The 15,323-nt window shown below is 36.1% G+C and overlaps 2 protein-coding genes and 2 pseudogenes across 3 annotated transcripts; all 4 read left to right on the top strand.

Moving 5' to 3' along the window:
• Positions 1 to 1,739: 1,739 nt before the first annotated feature.
• Positions 1,740 to 3,559, top strand: LOC147399190 (UDP-glycosyltransferase 83A1-like). The gene is made up of 2 exons (XM_086449045.1): positions 1,740 to 2,301; positions 2,639 to 3,559. Exons 1-2 carry the CDS (start codon positions 1,806 to 1,808, stop codon positions 3,508 to 3,510), a joined length of 1,368 nt encoding a protein of 455 aa, XP_086305171.1. The 5' UTR covers positions 1,740 to 1,805; the 3' UTR covers positions 3,511 to 3,559.
• Positions 3,560 to 6,679: 3,120 nt separating this feature from the next.
• LOC147399189 (UDP-glycosyltransferase 83A1 pseudogene) lies at positions 6,680 to 7,207 on the top strand (annotated as a pseudogene).
• A 53-nt stretch (positions 7,208 to 7,260) lies between these two features.
• On the top strand, positions 7,261 to 12,216 carry LOC147399188 (UDP-glycosyltransferase 83A1 pseudogene; annotated as a pseudogene). Its single transcript, XR_015179585.1, has 3 exons — positions 7,261 to 8,116; positions 10,306 to 10,844; positions 11,182 to 12,216. The product of XR_015179585.1 is annotated as a UDP-glycosyltransferase 83A1 pseudogene (transcript).
• Positions 12,217 to 12,915: 699 nt separating this feature from the next.
• LOC147399187 (UDP-glycosyltransferase 83A1-like) lies at positions 12,916 to 14,503 on the top strand. Its single transcript, XM_086448643.1, has 2 exons — positions 12,916 to 13,469; positions 13,552 to 14,503. Exons 1-2 carry the CDS (start codon positions 12,992 to 12,994, stop codon positions 14,439 to 14,441), a joined length of 1,368 nt encoding a protein of 455 aa, XP_086304769.1. The 5' UTR covers positions 12,916 to 12,991; the 3' UTR covers positions 14,442 to 14,503.
• The last annotated feature ends 820 nt before the right edge of the window (positions 14,504 to 15,323 follow it).

Here is a 15,323-nt window from a genome sequence, read left to right as displayed (position 1 = left end):
CAGGGGTATCTCAATTATTTACAAAAGAATAATGTTTTTCTGACACCCCCTCTGGATACACATGAAAAGATATATACTTTTTGTATCCCAAGGCAAATGATCTACTGTCCTATGATTGAGGCGTAGGTTAGAGGGGGGACTTCAGAAAATCATTATTCTTGTTAATAATATTAGTCAATATATCTTTTAAAATAATTAATTTTTTAACAATTAGAATATTTAATAAAATATGCAAGTGTGACTAAACTCCTCTAATCTGTCTTATTTTTATAAAAAAATTATAATTATCTATGTATAAAATATATATTAATAAATAATTACGAATCAAGTTAACTCGTTTCACAACTCTGGTTTGTTCTTGAATGAGACGAGATTTGAAATTGATTTGTGTGTCTTTTATAGTCAATTTAAGGGCTTAAATGCTTATGATTGTTGTGGAGGTTTTTTTTGGATTTCTGTCCTATGAGATGAGAATTGTCTATTGATTGTAGGCTTAATCTAAAGATCTTCTTCCTTTGATGGTGTTAATTTGGCTGACTTCTTCTAATGGTGGGCTTGATATTGATCTAACGACCCCTTTGCTTTAATGACAATTGTTGATTTTTGCTTTTTCGCCACTTCCTGATCAATAAGAGGCAAAAAGAAGATAATGATGAGGCCCCAGCGTGGTGCTTGTCAATGATACTCTGACGGTCAAGTTAGTATTTAGATAGAAAAAAATATATGAACAAGAAGATGGATAGTACTCGAGATCTAGAGATTATAATTCAACCCCTTCCCCCCCACTCTTTCTTTAGTTTTTGGAGTATATACTTATAAACAAGTTTTGAAGGTAGGTGTCACCACATTACTTGTCTTAATGTATGATAAGATGGGTAGTTGAGATATCTTTTCAATGCTTTGGAAGATGTGTCCATCACATGTAAGGAAACATTTGAGTCTAATGTTTAAGTGTTTCAAATCATTGATACAAAGTAGAGAAATGAAATTTTTTGATATGTGATATCCCATCATTTGACAAGATTTTGTTTGTATCTTATTTAATGTGAAAGGATGAACTTGAATTTAGATACGTGTTACGGATTAGATATGTGCTAAGGATTAGGTCCAATACAAATTAAGGATTAGATTATATGCGAGTTCGGAATTAAGTCAAATATGAGTTAGGGATTAGATACAAGCTTGGGATTAGATTAGATACGAGTTACGAATTAGATTATATATGAGCTAACGATTATATACGAGTTTAGTATTACATATGAGCTTGGGTTCAAATTAGAAACTAACTATGTGATATCGCTCAAATGTGAATTACTTTAACATATTGATTTAAATAAACTTAAGAACTTAATTTCTGTCTTTTTACGTGAGAATAATTTTTTCGAGGGGTACATGTCACAATCTTAAGTAGGGACAAAAATGGTTATCACAATTATTGCCTTACTTCAATACCTTCTCAATGTGTCAAACACTTGGATCTCATCAAATTATTTCTTGAAATGGTGTTCAAAATTTACACCAAGTTGCAAAAAACAAGAGGTCATAGATGAGGGTGATTCAGTCATTTTCTGTTAGTTTCTCATGTAAGACCATGCAAAAAACAACAGGGCTTGCTTTTCATTCATTCATATATAAATGAAGGTTGAACTTTGAAACGCGTAGAAGATAAGCTTTATTAATAAATTTTAAAAAATAAAAATAAATAAATAAATATACTATTGTAATTGGTAGTGGTGTTGAATTGTTGATGAGAAGATAAAAGGGAAGGCAAGATCATACACACAAGTCAAAAATTGAGGACAAGCATGGGCAAGCAGCCGCACGTGCTAGTCATCCCATTCCCTGCACAAGGCCATGTCATGCCCCTTATGAAACTCTCATGTTGCTTGGTTGATAGAGGCTTCAAGGTGACATTTATAAACACAGAGTGCATCCATGCCAGAGTCATGACACAATCACCAACTTATAAGGAAGATGAGGTTGTTGGTGATCACATTCATCTAGTCTCAATTCCAGATGGGCTTACACCTGATGATCGGACCGATCTCTTCAAGATGCACGACACTATCTCAAGAACCATGCCAAGCCAATTAGAGATATTTATTAGAAAGATCAATGATGAATCTAGTGACACTGAGAAGATTTCATGTGTCATCGTCGATATAGCAATAGAATGGGCTTTGGAGGTTGCCAAGAAGATGGGGATCAGGCGAGCGGCCTTTCTTCCAGCAGCTATTGCAAACAAAGCCTTGGAGCGTAACATTCCAAAGCTAATTGACGCGGGATTTATCGATGAGAATGGCAAGCTAGACCTTTCTATTTCATTTAAATTTCTCCAATCTATTTCTATGATTGGATAGATATCATCATAATTCATAATCATCATCATCGTAGCGAATATTGTTTCTCCATTTTATTATATTTGATATCACTTAATTAAATTATGGTTTTCCAATCCCTTTTCGAAAGACCACTTGTAGATATCGAGGAAGAGCCTTCAAGAAAAATGGTCTACAAATTACTAACAATTTAATTTTACAGGAAGTATTAATCGAATTTTGTTAAGGACAAATCATAGTTCTTGTTATAGAATCATTTTCAATTTAACTTTACAAAGAATGTTTGTTTTCTTTTTCAGGAATCTCAAAGAAGAATGAGACAATATTCTTGTCTCCAACCATGCCCCCCATGAACACCGCGAAGCTCTTGTGGCACTGCATAGGTGACCAGAGTATGCAACATAAAAATTTTCAATCCATGGTTAAAAGAAACCAAATTACAGATTTTGCAGATTGGTATATCTGCAACTCATTCTATGAGCTTGAAACCGCAGCTATCACCATGGTTCCAAACATACTACCAATAGGCCCATTACTTGCAAACAATCAACTTGGGAACTTCTTTCCCGAGGACCCAACTTGCTTAAGCTGGCTCAATAGACAGGCTATCGGTTCAGTCATCTATGTGGCCTTTGGAAGTGTTGCAATAGTCAAACAGCATCAACTAGATGAACTAGCTCTTGGGCTCGAACTTCTCGGCCGTCCATTCTTGTGGGTTGTTAGATCAGACCTCACTGATGGGCCTAGCGCTACATACCCAGATGGATTTGAAAATAGAGTAGCTCAATTTGGAAAGATAGTAACTTGGGCACCTCAAGAGAAGGTGTTGGCTCACCCTTCTATTGCTTGTTTCCTAAGCCATTGTGGATGGAACTCAATCATGGAGGGAATATGCATGGGAGTTCCCTTCATATGTTTGCCTCATTTTGCTGACCAGTTTCTTAACAAGAGCTATATCACTGATGTTTGGAGGGCTGGTTTGGGGTTGGAACCAGATGACAATGGGATCATATCAAGGGATGAAATTAAAGGAAAGGTGAATCAACTGCTTGGAGACAAAGTGATGAGAGAAAATGCTCTAAAACTAAAAGAAATGGCCATGAATAGTGTTGGTAATGGTGGGTCTTCCTGGAAGAATTTGGAAATACTTGTTGCAGCAATGAAAAATTGAAGATGTTTTAGTTCTCACTATCTCAAGATTTTCATCCAAATTTAAACATGTAATCATTGTTTGACTACTACAACAATCACTAGCGTTGTTCAAATTTGTAAGATCTTGAATTAGATTTTGCTCATAAGAAGATTCAGTCACAAGCCCATTAACTAACAAACAATTCTAGTTTTGTGTCTTTTTCATTTTATAGGTTTAAAAAGACTTCACCACGTCATTGTGGTGGTACCTTCAATCTAGTTCTCTGTATTCGAATCTATATATTTAGAACATATTTCAAAATTTAGATGGTTGCATGGACAACAATTACATTAGTAATGTTTATTTGGGTTATTTTCAAATAAATCAATCAAAGCCTTATCCCAAATTTTGGGGTGAGACGATTCTTGTTCCTCCATTCAATACCGTCTAAGGTCATTTTTTTTCTAGTTATAGTGTGTTCATGTCCGCTAAAAGCACCTTAATTTATACGAAATCACCAAAGAAATTAGCACACATCTTAGGTGCTCTTAGTAAAAGTTGGTGTGGAGAAATAAGCTCTCAAATTAAACAAAATTTGATTGAGAGAAGTGAGAGGGATTGTATCGCTGGATCTAAGTAAGTAGGTGAAGTGATCGTATCAAGAAAAAACTCAAACTGAAAGAAACAAAGGTGACCTTACCATAGTCACCAAGTCAGGATTCGAGAATAAGTTGGCAAGGGAAAAAATCGAAAAAAAAAAAAAAAAAAGAGAAAATCGAAAAAAAATCTAAATAGTATTAAGACAATATATTTTTTCTACTAAGTGATATTATCATTTATATCATCAAATCCTATTTTAAACTTAAGAATAAATTGTTTTTGTAAAAACCCTTTTAAAATAGCTTGTTCAGCAAAAAAGAAAAAAAAAAATCACTTTTTTTTTTTGTTTAAATCGCTATTTTTTCAAAAAGTCATGATTAAATCATGATTTTTTCAAAACGTCGTAATTTAATCGACAGTCTTTAAAATCATGATTTGAACATGAATTTTTTGAAAATGTTAGCAACTTTGATGACTATGGGCCTTACTGCAAAATGATATGGTACAACTAATCCCAATAATATGTCAAATGTTCTCCTGTGGTTTGCCATTCTGAGCTCCCCATTCTACATCTGTTTCGCTGCTACATTCTACTAACCATGGATATTTATTTGGCAGTGCAGTTATAAATTAGAAATTTACTTGATTGTTTTATAATTCAAGCATTTTTTTATCAGCTTATGATAGCTATGGGCGTATTCATGGGGCACAAGATGAAAAATATGCATGAATCTAACTAACATCAAAGGACACTAGAATATTTTACATGAGAGAAAGACAAGGAAATAAATCCAATCTTGACGAGAACAAGATTAGAGATACTAATATTCATTAAAATAAATATCAAAGCTGTTAGGAGAAGAGACAATCATTAGCACCTCCACCAATAGAGAACAGGGTAGTAATTTGAGGTACCACTAGGGGTTCATGAAAATTAGATATACCCATTGAATTTTCAAACTGATGAGATACCCCCTTCATCGAAGTCGTCCATGAGAGACTAACAAAAAATGAAATTGGCCCTCTTGAACTCTTGCCAAAAACCCTTGAATACAAAAAATCAAGGGTTATTGGAGCAAAAGGTTGAGATGAAATTGAAGATAAAGGTTTGATGGGATTAAGCCCATAGTTCAAATAATTTACACATATCAATAACATGTTGAGGTCTTGGATTCAAGTTCAGCTTGCCCATAAAAAAAAATGATGGGTTGAAGAGCTTAAAAATCAACTCGACTTGAAGATTGGAGAGGTTAAAGAAGATAAAGGACTTTCAAGGGAAAAAAAAATTGTAAAAAGATCAAAGATGGGGGTATTTCAATCATTTTTGTAATAACCTGTGAATCTAGTTTCACTAAAAGAACAAAAAGACGGGAAAAAAAAAAAACAAAATAAAATAAGAAGTAAATAAATAAAGAAAAAGAAAAGCAAATTAGAAAGAGAAAAGTAAAGAAGAAATTGATTGAGGCTTGTGTTCAACACAATGTTCTTGGCACAGATTTGTTCCCGCTATTTGGTACCCACGATTCTTAAGAGACACCCTTTCTCTGGACAAACACTCATGTGAAGTCAAATGATCGAGATTTGCACATCCCCTGCATGCGCACCGTGTGCACGCACTAAGGATTTTCGGATCATGAGCTTTAAATTCTTCTTGAGCCCATGGGCCCCTTGTGCATGCATGAGCTTACCCAAGTCTCTCTCTCATATTCACTTAAGTGATATGAGAAGTTCTTTATAAGAACTAGACATTTTCCTTGTACTTAATTATCAAATGTGGGATTAAAGAGTTTTACTAACAAAACTCAAGAGTTCTACAAACCATACAAAAACAAACTATAGCTAGTAGGGATTGTTTATAGCCGATTTCTCATTCACCCATAAAAGGTTTTAGACAATTTAATAAATAAAAATATTTTCATTTATGAGGAGAATAGGTACCCAAGTGGACTCGACTCAAATAAAGTGTGAGTCCAACTTATATCATAGCTCAAAGTTACCCACTTGGTCATAGAAATCTGCAAAATTTTCCGACAATTTTTGTAAGTCTCTCATGAAAGACTGCATTGAAAGAGGGTATGCCATCAGCTCAAAACCAGGTAGGCTTTTTCCAATTTTCACCAAATAATAAAAATAAAAATAACTAGTATAAGTAGGGATGTTTATGATGACAAACGAGCATGTGAGAGAGCATACATAAAAGTGGAGGGATGGAGACAATCATGATTGACCAACCGGACGTGCCATTTATTCCATACCCGGCACAAGGCCATGTCATGTCTCTCATGAAAAACTCTTGTTACTTGGCTGATAGAGGGTTAAAGATTCACATTTGCGAACACTGTTTCCATGCTAGAGTCATGGTAAACACAAGAACACAAAAACATTATAAAAGTATAAGAAAAGGATGAAAAATAGGACAAAGGAATGCCAACAAAGAAAAAAGAACAAAACAAGAGATACCTTCATTCATAAAACATCAAGGCATAACGATAAAATACAACTATTGACAGCTCAGCTTAAGAACTCAACACCCAATATACATATCCCTGTGACTGTGAAAACAATGCACGTATTAGCTGAAACTTATTGAGTTAAGGTACACTCACCCATGGCCAAACCACATGCCCTTGTTATACCTTATCCAGCTCAAGGCCATGTAATACCTCACATGGAGCTTTCACACCGATTAGTCAAGCGTGGCTTCAGGATCACATTTGTAAACACAGAGTTCAACCATAACCGTGTCGTGACCGCATTGCAGATGCACAATGAGGAGGGTCATCAGATACATCTTGTCTCAATCCCAGATGGGTTAGCACCAGAAGATGATCGAAATGACGTGGTGAAGCTATCTGATGCAATGATACACATCATGCCTCATTACTTGGAAGAGCTCATAAAAAAGATCAATGGATCGGATGAAGATAAAGATATCACATGTCTCATAAGCGACATGGGATTAGCACTGGAAGTTGCTGAGAAGATGGGAATCCAAAAGGTTGCCTTCACGACTGCGCCTGCGGGAGTATTGGCAATGATATATAACATCCCGAAGCTGATTGATACGGGAATCATTAATCCTGACGGTAAGATGATTCAACCTATTTAATCGAAGAGCTTATTAAGTCCTTGATTTCAGCCCCGATTAACTGAAATACTTTGCAGGAACTTTGATAAAACACGAGATGATCCAACTTACACCGATGATGCCTCCTATGAACACTGCCCACTTAGTATGGCTCTGCATTGGTGACTTGACGGCACAGAAAAACTTCTTCCAATCCATACTCAAAAATATCCAAGCTGGGAAAGGTGTTAAGTGGCATATTTGCAATTCAAGTTATGAACTCGAGCCTGCAGCATTCGCGTTGCTTCAAGATATCATACCCATTGGCCCATTGCTTTCGAGCAGTAATCTAGACCAGTCAGTCGGGCACTTCTGGTCTGAAGACCCAACTTGCGTGAATTGGCTCAATCAGCAGCCCGCCCGATCAGTCATTTACGTTTCCTTTGGAAGCTTCACAATACTTGATCGAACCCAATTCGAGGAGCTGGCACTGGGACTCGAACTTTCCAACCGCCCGTTCCTGTGGGTTGTGCGCCCAGACATCGTCAATGAATCATCTGATGCCTACCCATCTGGCTTTCAAACCCGGGTGGCGACTCGTGGGAAAATAGTAGGTTGGGCACCTCAACAGAAGGTTTTAAGTCACCCTTCTATCGCTTGTTTCTTAACCCATTGCGGTTGGAACTCAACCGTAGAGGGTGTAAGCAATGGGGTTCCTTTTTTATGCTGGCCTTATTTTGCTGATCAATTCTTGAACCAAAGCTACATTTGTGATTTTTGGAAAGTTGGTTTGGGATTGAATCCAGATGGAAATGGGATCATCACAAAGGAAGAAATCAAAATGAAGGTGGAGCAATTGCTTGGCAACAATGAGATAAGATCGAAAATTTCAGAACTCAAGGAATTGGTCATAGAGAGTGTTATGGAAGGTGGAAGTTCTTCAAAGAATTTTGACAAATTCATTCAAGAAATTATGATGTCATGAACATGTTATTACTTATTTGTGTTGATCTCTTCAAAGAAGCCCTTTTTTTCCCCCATAATTGAGGAAAAAAATATTGAATAAAGTCTACAACTAAAACGAAATCTCACTCAAATTCATCCTCAAATACCGTATTTTTCCATTCAAATTTAAATAATAAAAAAAATCAAGAAATAATCAAAGAATTTTAATTAGAAGGGCAAAAAGTTGAGATTTTTGGGAAGTAAAAGAGAAGATTTTTTACCTTAATTTTTCTCAACCAAAATCTGTTATCAGAATTCTATCTTCTTCTACTATTAAACCACAAGAGCTAGATAGGATTTTTGGGGTAGAAAAATCATGAGTTTTCTGAAAAGGGATTGAAAATGAAATTTTGAGAGAAGTTTATCAAGATTTTTAGGCTAGAGGTTGAAAGCCAGAGCATTAGTCTGATGTCAAGGGGTATGTTAGTAGTTTGGAAAACACAGGGGTATCTCAATTATTTACGAAAGAATAATGTTTTTCTGAAGCGCCCCTCTGGATACACATGAAAAGATATATAATTTTCGTATCCCAAGGCAAATGATCTACAATTTATGATGGGGGCGTAGGTTAGAGGGGGAACTTCAGAAAATCATTATTCTTGTTAATAATATTAGTCAATGTATCTTTTAAAATAATTAATTTTTTAACAATTAAAATATTTAATAAAATATGCAAGTGTGGCTAAACTCCTCTAACCTATCTTATTTTATATAAAAAAAAACTATTATTATCTATGTATAAAATATACATTAATAAATAATTACAAATCAAGTTAAATAATTTATCTCGTTTGACAACTTTGCTTTGTTCTCGAATGAGACGAGATTTGAAATTGATTTGTGTGTCTCTTGTAGTCGATTTAAGTGCTTAAATGCTTATGATTGTTATGGAGGTATTTTTTGGATTTCTGCTCTTGGAGATAAGAATTGTCTATTGATTGTTGTCTTGATCTAAAGATCTTTTTCCTTTGATGGTGTTAATTTGGCTGACTTCTTATGATGGTGGGTTTGATCTTGATCTAATGATCTCTTTTTTTCAATGACGATCATTGATCTTTGCTTTTTCGCCATTTCTTGATTAATAAGAGACAAAAAGAAGAGAATGAAAAGGCCCCAATGTGGTGCTTGCTAATGATGCTCCGACGGTCAAGTTAGTATTTAGATAGAAGAAAATGAATGAACAAGACGATGAATAGTGCTCGAGATTTAGAGATCCCCCCCCCCCCCCTCTTTCTTTAGTTTTTGGAGTATATACTTATAGACAAGTTTTGAAGACAGGTGTCACCACATTACTTGTCTTGATGTATAATGAAATGGGTAGTTGAGATATCTTTTCAATGCTTTGAAAAATGTGTCCATCATATGTAAGGAAACACTTGAGTCTGATGTTTAAGTGTTTCAGATCATTAATGCAAATTAGATAAATGAAAATTTTTGATATGTGATATCCCATCAATTTGACAAGATCTTGTTTGTATCTTATTTAATGTGAAAGGATGAACTTGAATTTAGATACGTGTTACAGATTATATATGTGCTAAGGACTAGGTCCAATACGAGTTAAGGATTATATTATATGCGAGTTCAGAATTAAGTCAGATATGAGCTAGGGATTAGATTATATATGAGCTAAGGATCATATACGAGTTTAGGATTACATATGAGCTTGGGTTCAAATTAGAAAACTAATTATGTGATATAGCTCAAATGTGAATTACTTTAACAAATTGATTTAAATAAACTCAAGAACTTGATCTCTGCCTTTTTACGTGAGAGTAATTTTTTTGAGGGGTACATGTCACAATCTTAGGTAGGGACAAAAATGGTTACCACAATTATTGCCTTACTTAAATACCTTCTCAATGTGTCAAACACGTGGATCTCATCAAATTATTTCTTGAAATGGTGTTCAAAATTTACACCAAGTTGCAAAAAACAAGAGGTCATAGATGAGGGTGATTCAGTCATTCTGTTAGTTTCTCATGTAAGACCATGCAAAAAACAAGTGGGCTTGCTTTTCATTCATTCATATATAAATGAAGGTTGAACTTTGAAACGCGTAGAAGATAAGCTTTATTAATAAATTTTAAAAAATAAAAATAAATAAATAAATAAACTATTGTAATTGGTAGTAGTGTTGAATTGTTGATGAGATGATAAAGGGAAGGCAAGATCATACACACAAGTCAAGGATTGAGGACAAGCATGGGCAAGCAGCCGCACGTGCTAGTCATCCCATTCCCTGCACAAGGCCATGTCATGCCCCTTATGAAACTCTCATGTTGCTTGGTTGATAGAGGCTTCAAGGTGACATTTATAAACACAGAGTGCATCCATGCCAGAGTCATGGCACAATTACCAACTTATAAGGAAGATGAGGTTGTTGGTGATCACATTCATCTAGTCTCAATTCCAGATGGGCTTACACTTGATGATCGGACCGATCTCGTCAAGATGCACGACACTATCTCAAGAACCATGCCAAGCCAATTAGAGAAATTTATTAGAAAGATCAATGATGAATCTAGTGACACTGAGAAGATTTCATGTGTCATCGTCGATATAGCAATAGAATGGGCTTTGGAGGTTGCCAAGAAGATGGGGATCAGGCGAGCAGCCCTTCTTCCAGCAGCTATTGCAAACAAGGCCTTGGAGCGTAACATTCCAAAGCTAATTGACGCGGGATTTATCGATGAGAATGGCAAGCTAGACCTTTTTATTTCACTTAAATTTCTCCACTCTTTATCTATGATTGGATAGATATCATCATAATTCATAATCATCATCATCATAGCGAATATAGTTTCTCCATTTAATTATATTTGATATCAATTAATTAAGTTATGGTTTTCCGATCCCTTTTTGAAAGTCCACTTGTAGATAACGAGGAAGAGCCTTCAAGAAAAATGGTCTACAAATTACTAACAATTTAATTTTACAGGAAGAATTAATCGAATTTTGTTAAGGACAAATCATAGTTCTTGTTATAGAATCATTTTCAATTTAACTTTACAAATAATGTTTGTTTTCTTTTCCAGGAATCTCGAAGAAGAATGAGACGATATTCTTGTCTCCAACCATGCCCCCCATGAACACCACAAAGCTCTTGTGGCACTGCATAGGTGACCAGAGTATGCAACATAAAATTTTTCAATCCATGGTTAAAAGTAACCAAATTACAGATTTTGCAGATCGGTATATCTGCAACTCATTCTATGAGCTTGAAACAGCAGCTATCACCATGGTTCCAAACATACTACCAATAGGCCCATTACTTGCAAACAATCAACTTGGGAACTTCTTTCCCGAGGACCCAACTTGCTTAAGCTGGCTCAATCGACAGGCTATCGGTTCAGTCATCTATGTGGCCTTTGGAAGTGTGGCAATAGTCAAACAGCATCAACTAGATGAACTAGCTCTTGGGCTCGAACTTCTCGGCCGTCCATTCTTGTGGGTTGTTAGATCAGACCTCACTGATGGGCCTCGCGCCACATACCCTGATGGATTTCGAGATAGAGTAGCTCAATTTGGAAAGATAGTAACTTGGGCACCTCAAGAGAAGGTGTTGGCTCACCCTTCTATTGCTTGTTTCCTAAGCCATTGTGGCTGGAACTCAATCATGGAGGGAGTATGCATGGGAGTTCCCTTTATATGTTGGCCTTACTTTGCTGACCAGTTTCTTAACAAGAGCTATATCACTGATGTTTGGAGGGTTGGTTTGGGGTTGGACCCTTGTGAAAATGGGATCATCACAAAGGACGAAATTAAGAGAAAGGTGAATCAACTTCTTGGAGACAGAGCAATGAGGGAAAATGCTCTAAAACTGAAAGAGATGTCCATGAATAGTGTGGGTAATGGTGGGTCTTCATGGAAGAATTTGGAACAGTTTGTTGAAGCAATGAAGAGTTGAATATGTATTAATTCTCACTGTCTCTAGATTTTCATCCGAACTTTAGCATCTAATCTGTGAAAAGGATTTAGTATACCAAGGAAATCATACCTAGCGTGTTCACATTAATGATTTTAAAAAAAAAAAAAAATACTGTATTCATTGTAAATCAATTTTCAGATTGAAAGTTATAGTACTTAGAGTTCAAATAAAAACATAATTACTTTCTAAGAGATTCTGAGAGAGGAAAGGAAAGATATGTGAGTAGATTTGGTTGGTTAAAATAAAGTGGCTTTGCAACATCGTAAATTTAGACGATATATAGGGATCGTTATAAAGGCACCCTATATAGGATTCAAAATTTCCCTACATAATGATATTACCAAGAGTTGATAGTGTAGAACCTTCTTGGAAAAAAAAAATTTGATCAAAATTTTGTTGTATAAAACCCAAAAAAAAATTTTAAAAAAAAAATCGACCATGGCATATTTACCAAATGCAGAATAACTTGGAGAGTCGTGCTGGAGTGACCTCAAGACTGTACCTCGTATCACACATCCTGACGTGAAAGTGTGTAGGAACCATAGATGCTTTTTGACACTTATCTCGATGTAAATCATCTATGGTTCCTACAAACTTTCACGTCAGGATGTGCGATATGAGGTACAATTGTGAGGTCACTTCAGCATTATTCTTTCTTGTAAGGGATAAAGAGGCAGACACAAAAACATTGCAAAGCATAAGAAAAGGATGAAAAACCAACGATAAAGGAATGTCTACAAACAAAAAAGAACAAAACAAGAGATACCTTCTCATCCATAAAATCTCCAGACATAAAGATAAAAAATCCGGCTATTGACAGCTCAACCTAAGGACTCAACACCCAATATATATCCCTATGAGTGAATGCAATTGCACATATTAGCTGAACATTTTGTGAGTGTAAGGTGTACTCAAACATGGCAAACCTACATGCCATAGTTATACCTTATCCGGTCCAAGGCCATGTAATAGCTCACATGGAACTCTCACACCAATTAGTCAAGCATGGCTTCAGGATCACATTTGTAAACTCAGAGTTCAACCACAACCGTGTCATGACCGCATTGCAGAACCACAACAAGGAGGGTCAGATCCATCTAGTCTCAATCTCAGATGGGTTAGCACAGGAGGATGATCGCAATGACTTAGTGAAGATATCTGATGCGATGATACACGTCTTACCTGGTAAACTAGAGGAGCTCATAAAAAAAATCAATGAATCTGACAAAGAGAAAGAGATCACATGTGTCATCAGTGACATGGGATGGGTACTTGAGGTTGCTGAGAAGATGGGAATCAAGCAAAGGGCCGCCTTTTGGACTGTGCCTGCTGGAATTATGGCCCCGATATGTAACATCCCGAAGCTGATTGATCAAGGAATCATTAACCCGGATGGTAAGATGATCCAAGCTATATATTCTATAGAAGAGCTCATCAAGTCCATTAATTCAGCAAAATTAACTTGAATTTTTTGCAGGAACTCTTATAAAACACGAGATGATCCAATTATCACCGATGATGCCAGCTATGAACACTGCCCACTTTGTATGGCTCTGCATTGGTGACTTGTCAACACAGAAAATCATGTTTGAAACCATAGTTAGAAGTATTGAAGCTGTCAAAGCAGCTAATTGGCACATTTGCAATTCAAGTAATGAACTTGAGCCAGAAGCATTCGCGTTGGTTCCACATATCCTACCAATCGGCCCATTGCTTGCTAGCAGTAAGTTAGAGCAGTCGGTCGGGCACGGACACTTCTGGCCTGAAGACTTAACTTGCTTGAATTGGCTTGATCAGCAGCCCGCCCGATCGGTCGTTTACGTTGCCTTTGGAAGCTTCACGATCTTCGATCGTACCCAATTCGAGGAATTGGCATTGGGACTCGAACTTTCCAACCGTCCATTCCTTTGGGTTGTGCGCCCGGACATCATCAATGAATCATCTAATGCCTACCCATCTGGCTTTCAAACAAGGGTAGTAACTCATGGGAAAATAGTAGAATGGGCACCTCAACAGAAGGTTTTAAGTCACCCTTCTATCGCTTGTTTCTTAACCCATTGTGGTTGGAACTCAACCGTCGAGGGTGTAAGCAATGGGGTTCCATTTCTCTGCTGGCCTTACTTTGCTGACCAGTTCTTGAATCAAAGCTACATTTGTGATGTTTGGAAAGTGGGTTTGGGGTTGAATCCAAATGGAAATGGGATCATCTCAAAGGAAGAAATTAAAATTAAGGTGGAGCAATTGCTTGGCAATGATGAGATAAGAACAAAGATTTCTCAAGTGAAGGAAATGGTTAGAAAGAGTATCATGAAAGGTGGAAGTTCTTCAAAGAATTTTGACACTTTCGTTGAAGGAATTACTAAGTGATGTAGACATTATTTGTGTTACTTTCAAGCATTTTTGTTTCCTATAATTGAGTGAAATTGAATTACTGGTGGAATTTTTTTTTTTTTTTTTCTTTCAAACACATAATCCATGATAACAAGAATAACCCATATAAGTGTTAGTGGCATGGCCTCTATATACAATTTAAGGATACATAAATGGATTTAAAACCCGTCTTTTGAAAAGTGTCTTTTTTGATTTGGAATCTAAAAGTTGCACCTCAAATTGCATCAAACATGGAATTTTGATTGAGATATTGTATCGGAGGATCGAAATAAGTAGGAGAAAGGATCACATTAGAAAAGAAAATCCAACTCAAAGAAAGAATGGAGACCTTGATGTGAAATAATATGGTACAACTAGTCTCAATGGTATGTCAATGTTTTTATGAGCTTGTCTGTAGGTGAAGGGCAGCTACCTATTATGCATCTGTTTCAGCTGGGCCAGAGGAATCCACCACAAAAAAGAGAGCTTAAATGGAGTATGGTGAAGAGTAGGGGTGTCAATGGTTAGTCAAAATTTTGTAACCGAATTCGAATTCTTATTGGACTAATTGAAAGTAGGTGCGTATGTTCATGCATTATTAGGTTAGAAGTATAATGTATTAGGTCGCTCATTTCAATGGTTCTCTGTGTATTCTCTGATTCTGATTGGTCAGGTTGACCAAATCATCTAAGAAAACTGGAGATATTGTCTCTATTTATGACCAAAAATCTTGTCTTAGAGATCATGCAAATAACCTACCGAATCTCTCAATCTAGCACTAAATCAGCATATTGAGGTGTTTCCTTAGCAACAACTATAACTTAAATGGGTTCAATCCTTTATTGAAGGAACTTGGTTTGTCACCATCTTGTTCACCTA

This window comes from Akebia trifoliata, chromosome 7, assembly GCF_017979445.1.
Source record: "Akebia trifoliata isolate Shusen 1 chromosome 7, ASM1797944v1, whole genome shotgun sequence".
Lineage (NCBI taxonomy): Eukaryota > Viridiplantae > Streptophyta > Magnoliopsida > Ranunculales > Lardizabalaceae > Akebia > Akebia trifoliata.
The sequence above is the reverse complement of the archived record's forward strand: the minus strand, read 5'-3'. Positions and strand labels throughout refer to the sequence as shown.

What these genes read in the sequence shown, in the direction of transcription:
- LOC147399190 (XM_086449045.1), top strand. Translation starts at nt 1,806, where the DNA reads ATGGGCAAGCAGCCGCACGTGCTAGTCATCCCATTCCCTGCACAAGGC. An exon ending in GGGATTTATCGATGAGAATG is followed by an intron (nt 2,302 to 2,638) that starts GCAAGCTAGACC and finishes TTTCTTTTTCAG; the next exon opens with GAATCTCAAAGAAGAATGAG.
- LOC147399187 (XM_086448643.1), top strand. Translation starts at nt 12,992, where the DNA reads ATGGCAAACCTACATGCCATAGTTATACCTTATCCGGTCCAAGGCCAT. An exon ending in AGGAATCATTAACCCGGATG is followed by an intron (nt 13,470 to 13,551) that starts GTAAGATGATCC and finishes AATTTTTTGCAG; the next exon opens with GAACTCTTATAAAACACGAG.